This window comes from Emys orbicularis, chromosome 1, assembly GCF_028017835.1.
Source record: "Emys orbicularis isolate rEmyOrb1 chromosome 1, rEmyOrb1.hap1, whole genome shotgun sequence".
Lineage (NCBI taxonomy): Eukaryota > Metazoa > Chordata > Testudines > Emydidae > Emys > Emys orbicularis.
Window position 1 is genome coordinate 259,628,761 of NC_088683.1, and position 24,849 is coordinate 259,653,609.

Consider the following 24,849-nt stretch of genomic DNA (forward strand, 5'->3'; position numbering starts at 1 on the left):
TGGTGTCCCTAGCCTCTGTTTGCCAGAATCTGGGAATGGGCGACAGGGGATGGATCACTTGATGATTACCTGTTCTGTTCATTCTCTCTGGGGCACCTGGCATCGGCTGCAGTCAGAACACAGGATACTTGGTTAGATGAACCTTTGGTCTGACCCAGTATGGCCGTTCTTATGTTATGTTCTTAAACGATTGTTGGTAAGGTAGTTATTTTATCAACAGCACAAAATTATTGATTTGTGGCTTTTCAGAAGACATAATATAGCATAAATAAGATCCTCACAATTCAGCAGTTAGACACATGTATTTTGTTAGAAACAACATTAAAACCCCTACTGGCATTATCCTCATCTTGTCAGCTAGCAATGGATTTATTAGAGCTGGTTGAAAAAAATTCTTTGAAACATTTTTTGATGAACAATGATTTGATTTGCCAAAAAATCCATTTTCATGAAAAACATTTGGTTTTTCATCAATATTTAAAGCAAAAATATGATGAATATTGAAGAAAAGTTGCAGTGAAAACAAGCAATTTTAAGGACATTCTTTTTCCTGACAAGCTCTAGTATGTCTCTGAAAAAATGGATTAAAGAAATAAATAACTTACGTTTTCACCAGAGAAACCTGGAACACCATGGTGACCTTGATCTCCATCATCTCCTTTCCGTCCAGGCAGTCCAGTTGGGCCTGGAAAACCTGGTGGACCGGGTAGACCAGCAGGACCCCGTCTGGCTTCCTCACTTTCAATACATTTACAGTCCCCTGTTTCACCTGCAGAAATGTGGGAGGGAGGAAAACATAGAAGCTCATTGAAAACAAACATTTGGAAGAATTTATTATCAGAAATCGTAGGCGAGATAACTTTAATACATTGGGGTTCATGGCCCTGTTGAAGTCGATGACAAAACTCCAATTTACGTTAGTGGGACAAGGATTGATCCCTAATGAAGACATAAGTATATTAAAAAAGTGTTTTTGGGGAAAAGAAATAGCCCCATGAGATATTTTTCTTATTGTGTTAGCACTAGGTCAAATTCTGCAGTCCTAGTTCAGATCATGCTCAGGCAAAACTCACACTGAGCACAACGAACGTTTTGGATGAATAAGGACCTCCGGATTTGGCCCAATATTTGTATTGTCTTACCTTTCAATCCTTTTTGTCCTCGGAACCCAGGGAAACCTTGGCTGCCTGCCTCACCTGGATCCCCCTGGCGTCCCTTCAGTCCAAAAAGATAGCCTATGAGGTTAATGCATTTGAAATATAGCATTAATGTCTTGTATATTTACCCTTCCTGCCCTCCTTCCCATTCTTTATCCTGTTTTGAGCACCACTGCATCTGACTCTTCTCTCTCCCTGCATGTTCCTGTCATCAACCATCCACCCAACTCCTCCCCATCAGCCTTTCTTTCTCATTTTTAATCCTGGCTCTCTGTCTTCACAATGTCCCCCCTCCTCCTTGGTGACTTCAACTTCAATGTTGGTGACTCACCCCCCCCCCCTTAGCCTCCCATCTCCTCACCCTCACCTTCTCATTTGATATGCAGCCCTGGTTCAACTCTCATACTCACCAAAAGTGCCATTTACTTGACATGGTCTTTTCCAAGCACTGCTTGCTAACCTCTCTATTGCTCAACTGCCCTGCTCTGACCATCACTGGTCTCTCTCGATACTGCCTGTTTCCCTCCCACCCTACCATGCCTGACCACCAGGTTCTTTTATGACTTCCAGACTATCAATGTCAACGACTTTTCCTCTGCTCTGTCTTCCATTGATATGGTTGTTGATTCTCTCAATTTTTCCCACTCTTTCACTCTCTTTTGCCACTCTCTCTCAGTGTCTGCCTTGTCCATCCCCAGCCTAGGCTCACCCCTAACACCCGCTTCCTCTGCTTCTGCTCTTTTGCTGCAGTGTGTCTCTGGCAGAAATCCCGAGACCAGATTGACTTCTTTCACTGCACGTTTGTTCTTTCCTTCTTCAGTTCTGCCATTTTCCTAGCAAAGCAGCTCTACTTCTCAAACCTAACTGAGTCCTGCAGCTGCAGTCCCAGTCATCTTTTCACCACCTTGGACTTCCTCCTTAATCCCATCCCTTCTCCCACCCTCACCTCCCTCTCTACTCTGGGTCTCAGGAACCGCTTGAGGTAAGTGCCGCTCGGAGCCTGCACCCCTGAGCCTCTCCCCACTCTCCAAACCCCTTGATCCCAGCCCGGAGCACCCTCCTGCACCCCAAACCTCTCATCCACAGCCCCAGCCCAGAGCCTGGACTCCCAGCCAAAACCTGCACCCCTGCCCCAGTCCTGATCCCCCTCCTGCCCTCCGAACCCTTCGGTCCCATCCCAAAGCACCCTCTTACATCCCAAACTCCTCATCCCCCAGAGCCCACATCCCCAAGCAGAGCCCTCACACCCTCCCGTACCCCAACCCCAATTTTGTGAGCATTCATGGCCTGCCATACAATTTCTGTTTCCCGATGTGGCCCTCAGGCCAAAAAATTTGCCCACCCCGTCATAGAACATAATTTTACAATTGCTGTCTGGAATTCCTCTCCTCCTATTCCATCCTAGACCCTCTCCCGTTGGGCTTCTGCCTCTTGCACTGCACTGAAACTGCTCTCACCAAAGTCTCTAAAGACCTCTTCCAGCCAGATACTCTATTCTCATCATCCTTTACCTGTCAGCTGCCTTTGACACCATCGGCCATACTTTTCTTGAAATCTGTCTTTCCTCAGGTCTCATGACACAGTTCTCTCCTGGTTCACTTCCTACCTCTCTAACTGCTCCTTCAGCGTGTCCTTTGGAGATTCCTCCTTATTCTCCCTCCACAGAGTTCCCTCCTTTGCCCAGGGACAAGATGGAGAGGGCCATCTCATGCACAAACACAAATTCAATCATCATCTTTATGCTGATGACTCTCAGGTGCCTCTCCACTCCAGATCGGTCTTTTTCTTTCCAAACTAAAAAGCATTGGCTTGTCTATGTGACATTGCCACTGGGACGTCCATCTGTCAGCTTAAACTCAGCCTAAACACAGCCCTTGCTTGTATCCATTCAAAACATGATAATTTTGCTAGCTCATTGCTTTGCATCCCCTACCCCATCACAACAAATGTAAAACTAACCCTCACACTTGGGGTGTGCGCCCTGTAAGCAACCACAAAGCCACCTCATTGTCCTTCTTAAGATTCTTTGCCACGATGCCTATAAAAAACCTGACAATGGTTATGCAGCTGTTGTATTGGGGCCCCTGCCTATTATATTGATCAGTATTGTCTCACTGGTTCCTTGTGCTGTCTTGTCTGTCTGTATCTACCTGTTTTTTCTCATCTTATGCTTAGACTGTAAGCTCTTTGGGGCAGGGACAGCCTTTTTGTTCTGTATTTTTACAGCACCTAGTACAATAGGTTCTGAGGCTCAGAGATGCTACTGCAATTCTGTTAGTAAATAACTGCAGTATTATTGACATGCAGTATTGGCTGTACCACATTTGACATAATATAGTTCATCTAAAACATTTCTAAATACTTAAAATTTACAATTCCATGGTATATTAATGACAGCCTATTTACTGCATGGGTTTATTCTGTAAATTCAGTCAATGCATAAGCCTATGTCCCCAGCTGTGCCAGAGTTTTGCTTGGTTCAGTGGAAAGGTGACTTTAAGCTATCTGGTTCATAATCCTTTACATTCTCCCCCACCTAATCTCTGGGATTGCCATGGTCTGTTTCAACCCATGGTATAACATGGAGCAGCTTCAACACTGCTCCAAATTTCACTGGCTGGATGAGAGGACATTACACTCTGGCACTACCAGCATTCCAGACCCTCCTCCTATTTTGGGGGGGAGGATGCTTTGAAGAAGTAGCTATTCCATGTTAGGGGAACACTCAGCAGACTACTTAGGACACTTTTATAGTACCTATGTGAAATGGTCTACTGTATCACAAGCCAGGATCTAGTCCACAATCCTTTCATCAGTGAAAGTTAAAAAAAATATTTAAAGCCATGTTTTTATGTTCACATCCTAGACCGGACTGCTGGATTATTTTCTTTTAGCCATGGAGAGATACCAAAACATCTAGCAGTATTAGCATGGTTATCTTTCAACATGATTGATCATTAGATACTGCTCATTAAGTAGAGACATAGTGGGACTGGACAGAATTGAAATCAGCTGTCTTAGACCATTCTTCTCAGGTAGATCACAAAGAGTTAAAACAGGCACCTTTTCCCTGACGTCTTCACAACGAGAAATCACAAATTCTTCATGGTCAGTGTATACATAAAGACCTCTAGAGTAGGGGTTCTCAAACTGGGGGTTGGGACCCCTCAGGGGGTCACGAGGTTATTACATGGGGGGTCGCGAGCTGTCAGCCTCCACCCCAAACCCCGCTTTGCCTCCAGCATTTATAATGGTGTTAAATATATAAAAAAGTGTTTTAATTTATAGGGGGGGTTGCACTCAGAGGCTTGCTGTGTGAAAGGGGTCACCAGTACAGAAGTTTGAGAATATGGTGAGACACTACTGTTTTCAACATAGTACCAGTAACGTAGGTGCTGGAATTGGGGGTACTGGTGCACTCCTTGGCTTGAAGTAGTAACAACAACCCAAAGACATGGCTTCCCCCTTCAACACCCCCACTATAAAAATTGTTCCAGCTCCACTGACCAGCAATATATAAATGATATCCAGAACCCTGACAAAACTGTCCCAGTACCTGAGTGAATAGCGCCTGGATGAACAGCTGCTAGCTAAAATGTAACCCAGGCATGGAAGAAGTGACGTTGATAGAAAAAAGGAAATATCAAGAAGGTAGATGGAGCTAGCAGTTTGCTTTTCATCAAAGGAATCAGCTCTGTGATAGTGGCTGAAAGTCCCAGGGCCCTCTATTGGATTCCTCACTGCTCCTAGACAACTAAATAATGATCAGCGTCAGCATTTTTTAAAATCTTTGGCCGGCCAGAAGGCTGCACCCCTTCCTGTCCAATGCAGATCTAGACCAATGGCTCATGTTTGCCACCTTCATACTTAACTATGGACACAACTATTTAAAATACATCAGGAACAAAAGGAACCTTAGCAATGGTGGATGCCTGTTGCTCAAAACTTGAGCTATGCAAAATTTCTCTGCTGAAAAATCCAAACCCTGAGAAAAATCACAAAACAAACCAACCAGATGTGTGTTCCAGGGTTTGTTATGAATGTTTGAAAAATCAGGTGAACACATCTTTCTTCCTGTGTTTCTTTGTCCTTTTGGCACCCTCCCTCCTGCCCATGTGCATACAATCACTTACTCTCCTCCACACTCTGCTTCTATCATTGAATGCCCATTCCTCTCGCAATCTGACCTATTAACTTGACATGCCAGCAGCCTTGTTAGAAAATGATCAAACAACGACATTTCTGATTCCCTAAAATTAAACCTGTTCATTTTCCAAAGACCTTACAGCCTGGCAGCATCTCTAGCCACTTACCTGCAGTTCCTGGAGGACCAGGTGGGCCATGGAATCCTTGAAGTCCTGGTTTACCATCACTACCTGGTGGGCCTGGCTGAGTTGCTGGAAAACCTGGTTCTCCACTAAAACCTTTGGCACCCATTTCTCCACGTAAACCTCTTCTTTCAGAGCCATCTGAAATGGGAACACATCACCCAAGAAATTGAGAATGATCTCTCAAACATGCTCTCAGATTAAGAGGATAGGCATGCTAGGTTATAGAGGGAAAGTAGGCATAACTACTTCCACCACGTGAGGAAACAATGCAGGTATTCTGAATATAGTGATAATACCACTTTTCATCTGAGCAATTCAAAGCATGTTACCAAGGTGGTTGGTATCATTACCCCTGTTTGCAAGTGACTTGCCCAAAGTCGCACCAGAAGTCAGTGGCAGAAACTGGAATGGAATCCAGGTCTCCTGATTACCAGTTCAGTTCCTTATCCACTATACCACACTGCCTCTTTCAGTACCCCGTGCTCCATATGTATTCCTGCCCCTGTTCCCAAAATAATTCTGACTAAAATAGGAGCACAGCGGATTGTTGTGAGTCAATATTTAGATCATGAAATATCAGAATATTACCAGGAAAGCCATCTGACGATCCAGGAAGACCAGGAAGGCCGGGATCTCCTTGGTACCCTGGGTCTCCTGCAAGCCCAGGAACACCTGGCAATCCTGGATCACCTGTTACACCTGAAACACATACCCATCCCCAAGAATACAGGTTAGTCTGCTGATCTTTGTGACACACACAAGTAGCACTGCATGTTCTAGATTGCTCAGCCAACTGTCATTCTTGAAAGATAAATTAGAATATTCAGCTACTTCATTTGGTGACACATTCCAGAAAGCTGCAGTATTCACAGCAGCACAAGATCCACACACAAATACCTGTAATTTGTCAGGCAGAAACGTTTAAGAAGAAGATGAGTTTGCAGAAGAAAATATTTAAAATTAGCATTATTAAAAGTTACATCATAATATCTGAATTGCCCTATTAAAGTTAGTATTAACAGAAAGTTATCGTTTTAAAGAAAACACAAAGGTTAAGAAAAATAAATCTGCATTTAAAGTTTCAACAGCTGCATAGCTCTGCTGTGTATCCCAGCCACACTGAGCTCTGGGCTGGACCAAACTATGTTATAACATGGATCTCTGAAATGATTGTAAGTTTAGTGGAGACAGAACCCCTCAGTACAGTCCAAAGCTGCATGCCCAAATGCCCAAACCCTGGTCCCATCAATGTCAATGGCAAAATCCCAACTTTCTTCATTGAGACCAGTATTTAGTCATGCAAGGATGGTCAGGGTACCTTTCCAGGATGAAAAGATGTTTTTAAGATGGTTTTGGGGGCGCAGCCAAAACAAACAAACAACTGGTTGCAACTTGTCTATATGGTGCTTTGGTCCATACCAAAGCGGTGTAAATTCTAGTGCACAGTAGAGTGTTGTGCACTAACTTGCCTGTGTGGACCCTGCTGGTGCACACTAAAAGTTTCCTAGTTGGTGTTAATATAGTAGTACTGTTTGATTGTACATTAACTTTTAGTGCACACCAGCAGGGTTCACATTGGCCAGTTAGTGTGCAACTGGAATTTACACCCCTTATGTGAGAACTAACACACCGTGCAGATGTGATCCAGGAACCTCTTGATACCAACTGGGAGAGGGCACATGAGGTGCACAGAATTTTACAGGGGGATCAGTAATATGCATAACAATTCACTAAAATGTGGCATGTGAGGTCTCTCCTGAGAGCCAGTAACACACTAGTGATCATGACATTCTGAAATGTATGTAAGAATAATATTTAAGGAGTTCTATACCTATACTGGAAATTATGTTCTTTAGGGCTGTGAATTAAAGTAGGTCACCAAGAGGTGACTGTGATGTCCTGTTCCTTCAAATGTTTGACCACTGCCCCTCCCACCGAAAAGCCTCACTTTCATGTTAGTTTTCGCTTTGCTGCCAGAACAATAAAGCAAGCGAAGCAGAAACTGTGCAGCTGTGCTTTTTATTGTCTCCCTCTGTGTCCATCTCCTTCTCTGCTGGGCCCAAGTACAACATTTGGCGAAGCAGGATTTCTATCCCATGTGTGTCTAGTGCTACCAGTGCTTTGTATCTTTTTAAACCAATTTGGTTTATCCTCACAATGGGCAATGGACAGTGACAATGGACCTCAATTCTGTTCTGAAGAACTTCAGAGGTTCCTAGCTTCCAATGGAATTCAGCACATATGTTCGGATCCATACCATCCTGCTACAAACGGACTAGTGGAACACTTTGCACAGACACTTAATCATGCCTTGATAGCGAACAAGTCTATTTTGAGTCATCAGCAGAAACTGGACAATTTCTTGCCTGTCTGCAGGAGCACATGATGAGCTACTACCCAGGAGTCACCTGTAACTCTTTTCTTGAAGCAATCTTTGTGTACTTGTTGGGACCTGCTGTGTCTTGATGTTGCCTCATGTGCAGATAAATACCAAGCTATGCAAATTGAATGATGACATGAGACAAGTCATCGTTCTTTTCAAGTTGGAGACTTTGTGGATTCGCAACTATCGTTGTGGAGCGAAATGGGTACTTGAGGAATTGTAAAATGCATAGGACCTTTTTTGTTTGTGGCAAAACTATCTGATGGTATATTGTGGAAATGACATATGGACCAGTTGCAGTCTCAACAAGTATTGAAGTCCAGGGATGTTCCAGTAGGACTTTCTGTTCCTCCAATTGAACCTCCTTCTCTTACAAGTCATACTTTCAATGACTTACTGGGAGAAATTTTGTTACAAGATCCACTTGATTCCTCACTACCAACTGTTCCTGTTGTTCAGGACACCGCTGCACCACCATACCTATGTTATCCCAAACAGGTGCATGTGATGGTGTGCACTCACCTCTCATGAGTGCCTCCTGTCGGCTGGGTGCAAACCTGCACTCTTTCTTCTCACAGTGCCCCCTGTTGGCTGCTGTCCTCGTCAGGCGGGTCTTCAGTGGCTCAGCCCTCCGGCCAAGTCACACAGTCAAATGCATGAACTAACAAACCCCTTCTGGGGTAAAAGGTCCAACTGGGCCTGTCCTTGTGCCCTTGGTAATGTCAGCAGCCCTGTGTCTGGGCTCAGTTCTCAGCCCCTTCTGGGCTAATTTTAAATCCATCCCTGCCCTGTTTATAGAGCAGTGCCCTTTAAGTCCTGCCCTTCACTTGGGCTTCTAAATGAAACTTTTACCCTTCTAGGGGCATTGGCCACTCTGCCAGTGGGTGGTGGTGAGACCCTGGCCCACCCACTACTCCAGGTCCTGACCCAGGGACCCAATACAAAGCAGTCACGTGCTGCTTCCTGTAATAGTTGCTGCTGCTATTCCCTGCACCACTTCCCATGTTGCTGCTTCCTCTTCACCCTTACCTCAGGGCTGAAGTTCTGTCTGTTCCCTGCTTGAGCAGGATCTCTTCCAGGCCTCCTCACCTGGAGAGTCTCACAGCCTTCCAGTCCTTCCTCATCCTTCTGGTCCCAGTCAGGAACTGACTTGCTCAGGCCTTGCATCTCCTTTCATCTGAGCCTGCTGAGATCTGATTGACTGCTTACAGACAGCCTTTCAAGGCAGGTCTGGAGGACGCACCTTTACTGTTCCTTTTCTGGGGCAGGGTGTGATAGGACCACAAGGCTTCCAGCAGGGGGCCTCAAAAGGCCCAGTACAGCCCATCACAGCGCAAAAAACGGTTTTGTGCCTGAACTTATAAATTGTTTACTCAGTGAGCTACTATTCCAGGGCAGAATAACTCCTTGTAATTTGGGAGTCTGGGGTAGTCCACTTACAACTTTTAGTGAGGTTGTCAGGGTTCTCTCTCCACTCTGAACTCTAGGGACAGATGTGGGGGCCCGCATGAAAGATCCCCTAAGCTTATTTCTACCAGCTTAGGTTAAAAACTTCCCCAAGGCACAAATTCTTCCTTGTCCTTGGACGGTATGCTGCCACCACCAAGTGAGTTAGACAAAGATTCAGGAAAAGGACCACTTGGAGTTCCCGTTTCCCCAAAATATCCCTCCAAGCCCCTTCAACCCCTTTCTGGGGAGGAGGGAGAATAATATACCAACCAAATAGGTAAACAAGGTGAGCACAGACACTAAAAACCAATCAGGTTCTCAAAAACAGAATTTTATTATAAAGAAAAAAAGTAAAAGAAGCACCTCTGTAAAATCAGGATGGAAGGTAATTTTACAGGGCAATAAGATTTAAAGCACCGAGGATTCCCCTCTAGGCAAAACCTTAAAGTTACACAAACCGGAATAAATCTCCCTCTTAGCATAGGGACAATTCACAAGCTAAAACAAAAGATAACCTAATGCATTTCCTTGCTATTACTTACAATTTGTAATCTTAGATGCTTATTTCAGATATGGCTTTAGGAGATATATTTTTCCTGCCCTGGTCCCTCTCTGTCCCGGAGAGAACAACAAAGAGAGCACAAAGAAGCACAAATGAAAAACCTCCCTCCACAGATTTGAAAGTATCTTCTCCCCTTATTGGTCCTTTTCGTCAGGTGCCAACCAGGTTATTTGAGCTTCTTAACCCTTTACAGGTAAAGGAGGGATTTTATGCTACCCTTAGCTGTATGTTCATGACAGAGGTTATATAGTGTTTCATGTTAACCATGTAAACAAGAATGTATATGTATTTGGGAAGGTTTTTTTTAAAGGAGCGTGGAAAAATGTTTATATGTGCAAAGCCTCCGCAGTGCAGAGCTTCACTTTTGTGTTAGCTCCAGTTTTGCTGCCAGAAAAATAAAGCGAGCACAGTAGAGAGTTGTGTTTCTATCAGCTCCCTATGTCTCTATCTATCTCCTTCTCTGCTGGGTTCAAATATAACAGTGAGAGACAGAGGTGATGCGTAACTGTTGATAGTGGGGGGCACAATTTAAAGGTTTGGGGGGGCATGTGACCGCCCCATGCATCATCTCTGGATCTAGAACAGAGGTTTTCAAACTGTGGAGCACATCCTGCTAGCGGGGCATAGAGGAAGGTTCGGGGGGGTGGGGGAGTGGCTATGCCAGGCGGTTTGGGGAGGGAGTCCCACCTCCACCCCCTGACTCCCCTAAGTGGGCAACCCAGCCTGTGAGGTGAGTCGGGGGTGGAGATGGCGCTCCTTCCCCGAGTCACACTGTGCGGCGCCAGCCTGGCCCCGCTGCTGAGGTAAGTTGGGGATGGAGGTGGCACTTCTCCCTCGAGCCCTGCCGCTGAGATGAGTCAGGGGGTGGAGGTGGTGGTCCCTCCTCAAGCTCCACCAGCGGTGCTGGCCTGAGCCGCCTGGCATTGTTGCTCCCCCCCCCCAATGTCCCTTCACACGCCCCCTCTCCCCCCAGTTTGAAAACATCTGTGTAGAAACTGTTGAAAATGGAAGGCAGAAATCAGGGAGAGCACATGACCCTGCATTTCCACACACACACACACACACACACACACACACACACACACACACACACACACACACACACACACACACACACACACACACACACACACACACACACACACATCGCCTCTGGTGAGAAACATGTTCCTTTCAGACATTCCTATCTGCCTGGTTATCTACCAATTAAGTATTGTATATATCACAATGAAACCTATCTACAAACTAAGCCACCAACTAATCAAGATTAAGAATTTAACAAGAGGTCACAAAATCTACAGGAAGGAATACACAGCAGGAGGATGTCCAGTTTATGAATAAAGATCAAAGGACTGTTTTATTATATCAGGGTTTTTTACGGTACACCGTAGTATCTTTTCACCTACAAGTAAGCTAATAGTGGGTTTGTTTCATGAACAGATGATCACAGCCTGGCTGTAATATGCTGGAAGGATTTTGGGTGAACTTTTGCTCTTATGACATAATAATGTCCTATTTGTTAAGTTTGGCTCTAGTATGCATGTTATGGCTTTACTTTAGATGTAACCTTTTGTTTCCAATACTTCTGCTTGCTATCATATGAATCGCTATTCTTTGTTAAATAAACATATAACTGCTTTCTCTAAGTGCTGTGAGTTATGGGGAGCTGTGTTGTACAGTATAACTGGTAAACTGTGGGGTACTGTTCCTTAGGGAGCAGAAGATCTGCAGTTCTGTGAGTGGATCAGGTGCTGGGTATTCCAGTGAGTTGTGTGGAGGACTTGGAGGTTGGAATGTGCCTATCGCTAACCTGCAGAGGGACAGCGGAGCCCACATGAGCTGCGAGGGAAGTGCTTGTGCTACTTGTGGCTGGTGGTGACCCGTGGCTGGTACAGACAAGGCTTCCTCATGCTAAGGGCAGGTAGTAGCGAGGTACTCCACAACCCTGGGATCCCTTGGGATGCATCGCAGTAGATAAGCTCTTGATTAAGCTCATTTAGGAGCCCAGACTGCAGGAATCTTTCTGAATGTTTAGTTTAAAGCTCTGGTTGTGGAAAAAATAATCTTTCTTTTGGCTGGTCTTCAAGTACAGCCATCAGTTGTATTTTAACAGTCCGAAATATTGATTTCACATCAGTCTGTGGCTCACCTCACCTGTCATGTTACCAGTGATTTTTTTTGTTAAATTGTCCATTACTGCATATAAATGTCACAAAAATACTTGTTGGCATTTTCTTAGATCTCAAGGCTTTGTCTTCACTAGGGGAAAAAAAGGAGTGCTAACGTGAGTTAGCAGGTTGAATTAAAGACTAGGCTAGCATCTTTAACCCAGCCTGCTTACCTGTGCGAAAACTACTAACTTCACTTTGAGATAGCTAACTCGAGCTAAGAACACACCTTTTTTCCTGAGTGAAGACAAGGCCAAAGAGGGATCAGGACTAAGGTAACTTCCCTGAAAATAAGATAACTTTACACTATTAGGGAGTTTGTACACTATTGTTTGAGATGAGTAACACATATACCGACTCGCTTTACTAAAGGAGCAGAGTTCTCTGCATTTCATGCTTTTGCTGTGGGGGAAGATGGAAAAACAAGGATGAGCTATCAGCATCACAAGTATTCAGAGCAATGAAGACATACCTTTCCTTGCAAACGGAGTATAAACAGGTGGTCCTTGAAACCCTCTCTCACCCTGCTCTCCCTGTATAAATAGATAATGAAGCGTCAGATACATACTCAGCGTGTGCCTGCGCCATTGTGCGGTGAGGGACTATTTGAGCATGTGGGTCCGTTGCACAAAGGACCAGATTTTCAAAAATATTTAGGCACATTAGCAGCAGATAGGCACCTAATAGAATGTTCAAACTCCCAATGATTTTGATTTCAATGGGAATTAGGCACTTAACCTGCATAAGTACTCTTCATTTCTAGGCACTAAATACCTTTAACATCTGGCCCCAAGTTGCCAGCAAAAGCCTTGTATTTCTCTTCATTCACACCACCTCTCCACTGGTTCTCCTACTTGTTATCCTCATTCTACTTTTTCCTCATTCATCCATATTTTCCCACTCATCCGCTCTCTTCATCAGTTGGGGACAAGGAAAATATTCACCCTCTTTCCCCTCCCTATAATACAGTGTCAGTTAAGCACATTTTGTGAATTTTTACACCTTCCTCTGAAGTATCTGGTTACTGACAGACAACCAAGCAGCACAGACAACTGCCTAGTCAATTATGGCAACAAACATTTATATTTTTATTCCAATGAACAGACACAACATAAGCAAAATTATGTCTGGTTTACTAATTCTGACCAATTAAATTCACTTTTAGTGCAGGAAAGTAAAGAAGTACCTTCATTCCTTTAGGACCACTGCTGCCTGGCATGCCATCAAATCCTTGAAAACCCTGAAATATATATCAAAATGGTTGCCCTTTTCTAAATCAGACAAAGAATGAAGATATTTTGTTACAGGATTTTTCAGCAGGCCAGCTTGTTGCCATTATTTTAATCTGTTACAGCAGTCATTTTAAAAGCATGAGAATGGTGGTTTCCTCTAACATAGTTAAGGTGTGTGAACCATGCAGCAAAGCTGAGAATTTTGTCACTCTCAGGATTTACTCTTGGCATTAATAATTTAGTTCTACCTTTCAGTTTTTTTCTGTTATATATTTTGCATATTGGGTCAAATCCTAGCCTTGGTGCAGCCCTGGCGCATAGCCTGGTTGGAGGAATACAGAATGAGCAGGTAATGAAGCTGTTGAGCTCTCAGAAGATCTTGAGATGGGAACCTGCATTCTGGATTGATGGAAAGAAGGGTAAGGAGAAGGCAAATGGTCCATCCTCTCTAGTCCTTGGAGATGGTGTCATGAAGACAATGCACACACACAGTGCCTCTTTTATTCTGCAGCACAGTTGGGTTTCCCCCAGATGTCAGTCAGCTAGAGAAACTTGTCTAGAATATACTAATGAGCTACACTAGAGATGTCATTGTTATAATAAAGTAATAGTTCTACTTAGGTTGTGAGCTCTTGAGGGCAGGAATTGTTCCTTTATTATGTGTTTATATAGTACCAAGCATCCTGGGGCTGGGGCCTCTAGGTGCTACTGCAATACAAAATGCACTAATGTTGCAGATAACCTAATTAAACTACCAATATCTGTAAGAATGTTTTATCACATAAACATCTCTCTATAGAGCAGGGATCAGCAACCAAATCCGCTGGCGGGCTGAGACGGTTTGTTTACCTGCAGTGTCCACAGGTTCGGCCGATTGCAGCTAGCACTGGCTGTAGCTCACTGTTTCAGGCCAATGGGGGCTGCGGGAAACGGTGCGGGCCGAGGGATATGCTGGCCGCTGCTTCCCACAGCCCCCATTGGCCTGGAATGGTGAAACGCGGCCAGTGGGAGCTGTGATCAGCTGAACCTGCGGACGCTGCAGGTAAACAAACTGTCCCGGCCCGCTCGTGGATTTCTCTGACGGGCTGCGTACCAAAGGTTGCCGATCCCTGCTGTAGAGCATTTTAATTAATTGAATGATTTATTCTTTTAACTGAGACAATGACACCTCCAGGGCTTGCCTATATCAGCCTTCTGGCACACGTGTGAAGTGGCTTAAATCTGAAGTTTGTGTCAGATGCAATATATCGTATTCAATTAGTGTACATTTCAGCTGATGGAGCGGTGCATATGAAAATACCAGGCTTACATCTCCTCTCGCATGCACTGGTTTTACACCAGTGTACTTCCATTGACTTCCATGGAGTTATTCCTGATTTATTTCAGTGTAAGGGAGAGAAAAATCAGGACTATTATATTTTATTTAAAACATGTTCTAGAACTGAATTCTAGATACACTGTCCAGGCGTACTCCAGAAAACAGAAATTCTAAAAAGTTAAAGCATTAAACTAAAATAGTGGCCAGAACCGCAGCTGCTATAGGTCAGTGTGGATCCACTGACATGAGTGGAGCTGTGCAATTTACACTAGCTGTGGATCTGAGCCTTTATATACAGCCTGTAAAACTGAAGAGTGCAGTGAACTCCTGAATAGATCAGATATTTCAATAACTGGCTTCAGAAAACATTTACACAGTTTTAAAGCATTGCAATACACCACAACATTCTCCAAGATACCACAAACTGACCCCCAGGGATCAAAGATATTATTCACAATGAAAATATATGTCAAACATGGTCAGAAAACTAACAACTGTTATACAATAGATGTAAAATCTCTTTCACGCTAGGTGGAGCTGTAGATCTAAAAAGGAAGCCAGGAGTTTCCTAATTATCTACTGCTTACTTTAAGTACACTGAAATGACTGAGCTATAGTTCTTCCTTCTCTCAAGGGAGTCAAACAATTACCGTAATTAAAAAAAATGTTTTTGCTGGTGAATAACATATTGGGAAACCTACTCCTTCAGATGTCATGATTTACCAGTTACATCTCATTGAAATAAATGTACCCTTTACTAAAAATTTTGTCGGGACTCAAACTCAAAAAGGGATAAAAGGGGTCAATAAATGATTCCGACATGGGTGCAGATACCAAGCCTACTTAAGTGAAAGGAAAGAACCCTTAATGTACATATTATTGACAGTTTTCTCTCTTCTAGCCTAGCCGTTTTGATAGAAGCTTAAGAGCTGTGGATTTCACACAAGGATTGGTATTCCTTGCTGCCAAATTCCTTAGCATAATCAAGAAGCATAGAGAAACCATTTATTCCTGTAGCCATAGACTTATTTGAACATCTTATGGGCACAGTTTCTAACACTGATAGAAGCAGCCATTTTCTGCACACAAATAAAAAGCACGAGAGCTTCCAGGTATGACAGAATTTTATTTTAGACATTATTGCGTGTTTCTATGGACATAGAGAATCAGCTAGGATTTTTCTCAGTTTTTCCCCTGTCTCCTTTTTGTTTGTGCTCAGAAATTCAAGACGGCACATGGATCACAGACCTCTACAACATCTGATGAAAACTATCTAAAGGACAAAACATTTCAGTACGGTGTAAAAGAAATTACAGAACTCATGTCAGCAATGATGGGAACTGTGAATACAACATTTCCAAAGCTCTCTGAAAACATATTCCTAAATGGCAATACAGGCTTTAATTACCAGACCATTCCCCCCACCCCCCACTTTTAAAATAACTAGGATTCCCCAAAGAACAAGGAAGTCACCTGGTCCATAAAGTCAAGTTGATTGCAGTTGGAGAGTCCAGACAATATTCTGATCTTATTTACAAGGTATAACCAAGATCAGAATTTGATACCTATAATATGTGTGGAATACACTTCGATTTTCAATTAGTGAGTCTAAATATAAAAGTCAAGCATGGAATATTCTAAAGGATTACTTATACTGTGCAAAACTGGCTCTTTATGATGTAATTTGGTAAAATGTTAACTGAATATGTATTTCTTATGTACTGTTATGCCCACTTAAAGTTCTAATGTCTGTAGTGTAGGGCACGTTATTTGTCTGGCACACGTTATACATTATATAGTGCTGTGTACACTTATAGCACTGTGTAAATAATAAATTAGAATGAATCAGTTAGAATAAACTCTGTATTGGTATTATGCTCTGTCATTTTCCAGGATAAAACATGTATTTTTCCATAATCTGAAGATGTCAGTTCTATATGTTAAAAGCAGTGTACTAGAAACAAAATCTGTTTTTTGTGCTAAATACTCACTTTTTCCCCGGCAGCTCCTGGGATGCCATTGATACCAGGTAATCCCTATGAAAGTACAACATCATTTGCAGAATAAAGTGAAACCCTGACAAATCTGTTAACCTTTGCCACTTCTAAGCTAATGTATGCAATGCACTTGAACTTTTTAAAAAAACTGACCATAACAATAAGAATTCATAGACTTATTTTCTAATAAGCAGATGCACAGTACAAACAGAACTGGCTAATTTCTTTCTTTCTTTCTTTCTTTCTTTCTTTCTTACTTTAAAAGCAAGACATTGTAAAACCACCATAAGAATGTTATGATCTCTGAGTGTTTTTAGAAATATTTATGTTGCCTATGCTTTCCACCATATTTGTTCATTTCAGAAGCTGTACTATGAGAACAAATGAAATGGAGCAGCACCAATTGGGTGCTACAAGATACTTGCACCCGAACAGGTTTAGGTTTTCTATTGGGGTGTATATGAATAAAAACAATAAGGGTGACAGTCACTATTCCCTTGCCCATTAATTTGGCTTTGTGAGGATAAGAAGGGGATGGAGAAATGGAATCCACCCTCAAAACCAGCAAACAGGTCATAGGATTTCAGCACAGACTTTTATAGTTGCCATAGGCTGCAGTGTTGGCTATAGACCCCAATATGGAGGGGGTCCTAGTCACTTCATATGCATGAGTGTGGGGCTAGTGGCCTCTTCCTTTGCCTGCCTCGGTGGCCTCTCCCTCTCCAGTTCCACTAGGCACAGATAGGTTGCACAACCACTCCCACACATAGCTTCTTCACCTCTGACTTGGTCTGACAGCCATATCACAGGTTTTAGATGGCTCTCTGCCCTGGGGTGAATTTCATCTTTAATGAACAACATACCCTTTGTCCTGGAAAACCTATTATTCCTTCTTCTCCTTTTTCTGCTGAATATGCGGGTGAGCCCTAGGAAACATTGCAGATGAACTTACATAGACCGTTATGTTTACAGACTGTATATATGAACGTATCTATGAAGAGAAGAGCATTACACTGCATGCAGAGGCTGATAATAAGCAGAAGTGAAAACACCATGGCCTGTGTAAACATCAGACCTGAACCTGTAGTTCATACAAGAGCTAAAATCTCTTCTGAGTTTTGTCTGTTTGCATAATCAGAGTGCTAGGATCAGGCCCTTAGAGAGATGAATCCACCACCCCATATCCTTTAAAAAAACAACTGCTTTTGTAGTTGCTACTCTGAAGAAAACCCAAAGCAATTGTTTTTAACTCTATAACCAGTTAGCCATCTCAGATCTCATCCAAATCCTAGTTTCAAATAGATATTGAGAAAACACAGATACTCCACCATCCAAGCTTAATAAAAATGAGATACAAATTCTTCACTTTGCTACACAGGCATAAATCCAAAGTAATTCTACTGAAATCAATGAAATTATACCTGTGTAAAACTAGTATGAAAGCAGATTAGGATTTATAGAGCACATTATCGACTGTATACTAAAGGCAACACAGCTCTAATTGCAACCTCCCCCAGGGGTGTCACATACCAATTGAACAGGAGGGTTGAGAGAATAGAGCCTTACGGAACCCCCTTATGGGAGGTCCTCTGGGCTAGTGATTAATTGCTCAAAACTACTCTTTACAACTGCTCAGAAAGTAGGAATGGAGCTAACCAAGAGCAAAACCATCCAGCTAGTCCAGATTCTGCAGATGAGTTAACAAAACCTCACAGTCTATGGTGTCAAAGACTGCTGACAGCTCTAAATGAAATGACAAACACACCTGACTATTGTCCACTTGACTACTGAATTCATCAACCAATGAAACTAAAGCTGTATCTATGCTATACCCAGGCTGGAGGGCAGACTGGAAGGGATCAAGAAAATTGCCACATGTAACCATTTAATGGAATTTTAAGGAACGCTATCTATACCAGATATAGTAACATTTAACCCTCAAATTCAAAAATCGGTTGTGAGAAAGGATCTCATTTTACTTAGCCCATAAAACTGATTGCAATGGGCGTTCCATCCTAAACAGAATAGAATCATAGAATCGTAGTCCTGGAAGGGACCTCAATAGGTCATCTAGTCCAGTCCCCTGCACTCAAGGCAGGACTAAGTAATAACTAGACCATCCCTGACAGGTGTTTGTTTAACCTGCTCTTAAAAATCTCCAGCGATAGATATTCCATAACCCCCCTAGGAAATTTATTCCAGTGCTTAACCACCCTGACAATTAGGAAGTTTTTCCTAATGTTCAATTTCAACCTCCCTTGCTGCACTTTAAGCCCATTGCTTCTTGTCCTATTCTCAGAGGTTAAGGAGAACAATTTTACTCTCCTCCTTGTAACAACCTTTTATGTACTTGAAAACTGTTATCATGTCCCTGCTCAGTCTTTTCTTCTCAGACTAAACAAACCCATTTTTTTTTCAATCTTTCATCATAGGTCATGTTTTCTAGATCTTTAATCATTTTTGTTGCTCCTCGATGGACTTTCTCCGATTTGTCCACATCTTTTCTGAAGTGTGGCACCCAGAACTGGACACAATACTCCAGCTGAGGCCTTATCAGTACATATTGTCATGATATGGCCTGCCATGACTCATCTAAGGGATATGAAGAGAAAAGCTGATACATCCTGTTAGATTGTTTTATTTCTATTCCGTACCATTTCAAAGGTAGAATGTACTAATATTAACCACAGTGCTAGACTTATTTGTCTTTGGTTTTCTTGACTTACTTGAGTTCCAGGTTCTCCTGTTTCTCCTTTTACTCCCTTTTCACCCTAACAATGAAAAAAAAAAAAAAGAGGAAAGATTATAAATATTCAAGGATATTGTGCTTTCCCAAATACATCAAGTTTTGTAACATGAAACAGCAGGTATTTACCAAGAGAAAAACCATTACTATTGAGTTTTGATCAAGAATATACTTGTCTTATAAAATGCATGAGTCATAAGTAGTTTTAGTGTTTTTTATTTGATAATTTGTTGGGAGATGCTTTGATGTATTTTGTTTTCTAAAAGAGATATGTTTCTCCATACTGCTCAGATTGAAAAAATGTGCAAGTACCCCTAACTCACATTACAAGGCTTAACTCAGACTTGTTTATGAGGCGCTCAGATTCTGTGGTTATGAGTGCCACAGAAATATCTCAAATAAATATAAATGTTCCCAACTCTATCCACTCTAGAGATGAGTTTAGTTCAGATTTTCTCTCTTCCTTCGCCTTATTTGAACTGTGATCAGCCTCCTCCACCTCCTTTTATTTTATTTTTTTCCCTGGGAGATGAAAATTATTTTGACATCACATTTTCTTTCCCAACAACATAAATTTGTTTCCTAAGGCATTTCAGGGAATGTGATATGTAGCACTTGTTATAAACCCGTCCTCAGCATGGATGAGCTACTTCCAAGGAGCAGGCCATTTGCTCATCACAGTAACTCAAATTCTCTCCTTCAGTATATTTACCCGTATGCTTCTGTGAAAACACGACAATATCACCGACTGTTGGACAAATCATCAATATGAATGCTTTCTATATAGAATTTTGTGATCATAAATGAGAAAATATTAGTGACATTAAGTAGTACAGAGTTAGGGTTTGCTTGAAGAAAAGGAACAAGTTTGTCTAGGCACTTCAAGGGAAACATAGTAAGTATGACTGTGAGTGATTTTATCTCTAATACTCATAAGTCTTTCATCCCAAAAGGAATGGCAATCTTGAGTAGCAAAGGCATTTATCTATGTGTTTGTATGGTAATCTATTGCAGGTGCTTTCTCTCTCTTTTTTCTAATATTCACTATTATGTTGCAATTCCTCCCCCTGCCCCCCCCCAAACACTTGAATAAGTACTTATCTTTATTTATCTGATACCCCATATGCTTTTACACAATGTTTTTAATTACCTTGTATCCTTCTAGGTTTATGTCCGGAGGAAGGTTCACCTCCAACGTAGATGGAAGCCCGGGAAGGCCCGGTGGACCTTTTTCACCCTGTAGGAAAACCACAGAAATAGGTTTAGCAGCAGCTAAAATAACTCTTTAAATTGTAGACCTGCATTGCCCAATTTGCTACTAAAATTTAGGACTAGATCCTAAGTTGGAACCAGTCGGAGCTACCTGGACTTACACCAGCTAAAAGTTTAGCTGTAAAAGTCTAAGGCTATGTCTACACTACAGCCTATGTTGGCAAAACTTATGTTGCTCAGGGGTGTGAATATTCCACCCCCCTGAGTGACATAAATTACACCGACCTAAGTGTTCATGTGCACACCTTCTCCCGCCAACATAGCTTATGCTGCTTGCAGAGGTGGTTTTTTTATGCCAACGGGAGAGCTCTCTCCGTTCGGCATAGAACGTCTTCACCAGATGCGCTACAATGGCGCAGCTGTATTGGTACAGCTGTGCCACTGCAGTGCTATATGTATAGACATACTCTAAACAAGGTTATGGCAAGAAAAGAATTAGATTCATACTAAGCTAAGAGGTGACAATATTTTCCATTGTACTACATACTTCTAGAACAAACTGTAAAGATTCTTCTTTCACTCTGATCTAACTCCACTGATTTCAATATAGTTTCTTCTGATTTGTACTGGTATGAGAGCACAGTCAGACCTAGGGCATGTCTACACTTACCTCCGGAGCGATCGATACAGCGGGGGTCGATTTATTGCGTCTACTAAAGACGTGATAAATCTACCGACGAGCGCTCTCCCATCGACTCCGGTACTCCACCGGAGCGAGAAGTATAGGTAGAGTCGATGGGGGAGCGTCAGCAGTCGACCTACTGCAGTGAAGACACCGTGGTAAGTAGATCTAAGTACGTCAACTTCAGCTACGTTATTCACATAGCTGAAGTTGCGTAACTTAGATCGACACCCCTCCTCTCCCCCAGTGTAGGCCAGGCCCTAGACATGTAAAAGACCATTTGGCTACAACATTTACTATTGTCTTATCATCACTTTCAAAGTGAATGAATTTTTACTATAGTATATCATCACAAAATAATATTGGACAGTAATTTAAACAAGCTCTTTTATAAAGGTTAAGCATCACCAATTTATCTTATAACCATACTAATTCACTGGTTTTCCTTTACCTTTTCACCTTTTTCTCCAAAAAAACCCAGGCCCCTGTTGCCCTGCAAAGACATTAAGTCAGCATAATATAATTATACAATACTTCTACAGAATAGATTTAAATGAAAGGAGCTCCAGAAGTACTTAACCAAAGGAGTGTTTCAGGGTAGGGATTCTTAGGACATCACTGCAGAATTGTGATCACATAACAGTCTAGCTCTAACTCAATAAGTCATTTTGGTTTAGCATTTAGAAAGAAGGCTGTAATTAAAACCTCATGTTGACAGCACTGCTCCAGTGTTTCCTCTAACAGGCATTAAGTCTGTCTTTTCTCTGAGTAACAATGTGAAAAGACTGCACACTGCATCTGTGGGGGCTTTTTAATAGAACTACATGTTAAATAAAATTACCTAAGTACACTGCGTATTGGAACTATGAACTCATAGAACTCTCTGATAAAATATAATCTGAGATATATGGACAGATTCTTTGATCTGGGGAGACTGCTGTGCCCACACCAGCAGTGTAATCTGGCTTTAAAGCAGGTTTAACCACTCCAGGGAAGATTTTCCCAGTGCAAGTGATTTAAAGGGTATGTCTACAGACCTTTTTGGAGTGAGTGGGAATGAGTCTCCCAGATCAAGCTAGTTGGTCCACACTAGTGCTTTAAAAATAGCTGCGTAGACAACGCTTTGAAGTTGCACTGAGGCTGGAACTCAACCTTCCTCCCCGGGCTTCACAACTCACAACATCTTCAGTTTACTAGGTATGTCTGTAATCACTATAGTCTGCAGACCTGAAGAAGAGCTCTGTGTAGCTTGAAAGCTTTTCTCTCACCAACAGAAGTTGGTCCAATAAAAGACATTACCTCACTCACCTCATCTCTCTGTAATAATTAAAGGCCTGACTTAGCACACCAACTCAAGTCAGTGATATCTGTCCATTGACTTGGATCAGACCCTATGAACCCAAAATGAAATATGTGAGGACAGCTCTTCAGAGAAAGACTTACTTGTGGTCCTGGGAAACCCGGTGGCCCTTTTGGTCCCTGTACAAATACAATTGTGGAGAGTAAATTACCTCTCATTAGTGCCTTTTCTATTAATACTATTTTGAGAACATCAAACACTTTACATGTGAAACATAAGGATACATTCAGAATGTACTGCATTCATTTAGCATTCAGACAGTCAACAATACTTAATATATTAACTATCTTTATTGTACTGTATGATATTGAAACATGCTAGCTTAGCGCATTTGATCATCTTCCTGGCCCTAATGGGATACGAGGCTGCTAATTACTTGGAGCCAGTGGAGTTACTGCTGTAGCTCAATAGGAACTTGTGGTTGTCACCAGACAATATAATTGCAGTAATACAGGTGATACATGCTGAAAGGTCTTGATTCTTTTTTGCAATGCCGATCCCTGGAGAATTAGTGTCACATACTGCCTTTCACTTTCAAAATGTAATCCCCTCTTGGGTTTTAAGAACACCTAGTTGTCATACTTAAACCTGTTAGCTACTGTACAACTACTAGCTCCTAGTGAACCAAAAAAATAGGTCCTGCTAGCATGATACTTCTGTCAGGTTAATTTCATAGAGTACATATTTTAAAAATACTTACTGGTATTCCTGGATTTCCTGTTGGACCAATTAAACCCACAACACCACGAGCACCTTGAGGTCCCTAGAAATGCCAAAAATGACTTAAAAAAATGAAACAAACCAATAATGGATGTTGTTTTGGTAGCTGCTATTATTAACATATTGATAAATCATCACATTTGGTGAACAGCAACTTACTGGAAAGCCCAACAATCCCTGCTCACCAGGCTCTCCCTAAAGAAGACAAAAATAGTTAAAGATACAGTAAGTACTATATACGACACTAACGATACATCTTCTAGCTCAGGGATTTTAAAAAGGCATTCCTTCAGTCATAATAATCAGAACGTAGCATAAAAACATGACACAAACACTTTAAATAAAGATAAATTCCATATAAATATTGATATAGAAAATCAGTTCAATTTTATGACATGTTAATTGTATACTTTCTATGTACAGTACAGTTATATATATTATGACTGGGATTTTCAAAAGGTGGCTAAGGGAGTTAGGCACCCAAATTTCATTGAAATGAAATGGGAATTGAATGCCTAACTTCCTTTGCAAATCTCAGTTTATAAATTTAGATGATGTCTAACAAGGATATGTATGTATCCTGAATTGAAACAAACTAGTTAAATGAGGACTCTCTCAATAGATTGCATTTAGAATTACAGTACCAAATGATTGTTTCTTTGAACATTTCCATTTTTAAAACACAGAAAACATTTGGAGCATACTGTTTTAGAAACCACATTTTTGACTGTAGAACATGTTGAAATATTTTTGGAAGTTTGATCCAAAAACATTTTGGGACAACAGTTCACATACCCTTACTCATTTTGAACAGCTCCTTATTACACAAATATCTTCACTGAAGTTAGTGGGACGATTTATGGAGCAAGGTAAAACCTAATAGTGTATGGCTATCATTATCTAACTGTTGGGTATCAGATACTCGAAATGAACTAATACAAATGATTAATTATTAGCACTATTATTAGATTTCAAAATTATTCTAGAAGGAAAAGAATACTATCTGATTGAAAAATACAAGATATTTATTGATGTATTATCAAAAATAATAAACCGCTGGTTACCTAATGATGTTGGCATCTTATCATTGGCACAACACGTTTTGCTAATCTTTTCCACACAGAAAAAGAAGAAAATAAAAATCTAGCGTCAGATTCTAGCCCCTTCTTTGGCTGTTTTATGATGCTCCATTGGTACAAAGCAGCCAGAAATATAGCTTATCCACCTATCTGGGAATTCTGCTTGCACAAGGCAAACCCCCAGATAATGCAGAGCTAGTATATTGTATCTATGTGACCCTTCTTCCAACTGTGGGAGAGAAGGCATGGCCAGGGTGCTTCTGGACTCAGGCTATTCCTGGCTGTTGGAACAGCCTGTTTAGGTTGTGAGCAGCTGGAGGTAAGTTAAAGCTCCTGAATGCTGCTCTAATTTACAGTGGGGACAAGACTGTTCCCAGAATCCAGGAACCACAAAGCAGGTGCAAAACGCCTTTTGTACAGCCCCTTCTGAACTGTGTTAAGCACAGTCTGGAC

General features: G+C 41.8%; 1 protein-coding gene across 1 annotated transcript in view; it reads right to left on the reverse strand.

Moving 5' to 3' along the window:
* COL4A2 (collagen type IV alpha 2 chain) overlaps positions 1-24,849 on the reverse strand; it is a 217,670-nt gene that overhangs the window by 57,464 nt on the left and 135,357 nt on the right. Inside the window, exons 7-20 of the mRNA XM_065407451.1 lie at positions 23,477-23,512; positions 23,298-23,360; positions 22,681-22,716; positions 21,689-21,730; positions 20,494-20,580; positions 19,324-19,368; positions 17,461-17,523; positions 16,592-16,636; positions 13,237-13,290; positions 12,523-12,583; positions 6,077-6,187; positions 5,471-5,626; positions 1,143-1,235; positions 606-769 (exon numbers count right to left, since the gene is read on the reverse strand). Coding sequence (XP_065263523.1) covers positions 606-769; positions 1,143-1,235; positions 5,471-5,626; positions 6,077-6,187; positions 12,523-12,583; positions 13,237-13,290; positions 16,592-16,636; positions 17,461-17,523; positions 19,324-19,368; positions 20,494-20,580; positions 21,689-21,730; positions 22,681-22,716; positions 23,298-23,360; positions 23,477-23,512 — 1,056 coding nt within the window. The remainder of the gene's footprint in view (positions 1-605; positions 770-1,142; positions 1,236-5,470; positions 5,627-6,076; positions 6,188-12,522; positions 12,584-13,236; positions 13,291-16,591; positions 16,637-17,460; positions 17,524-19,323; positions 19,369-20,493; positions 20,581-21,688; positions 21,731-22,680; positions 22,717-23,297; positions 23,361-23,476; positions 23,513-24,849) is intronic.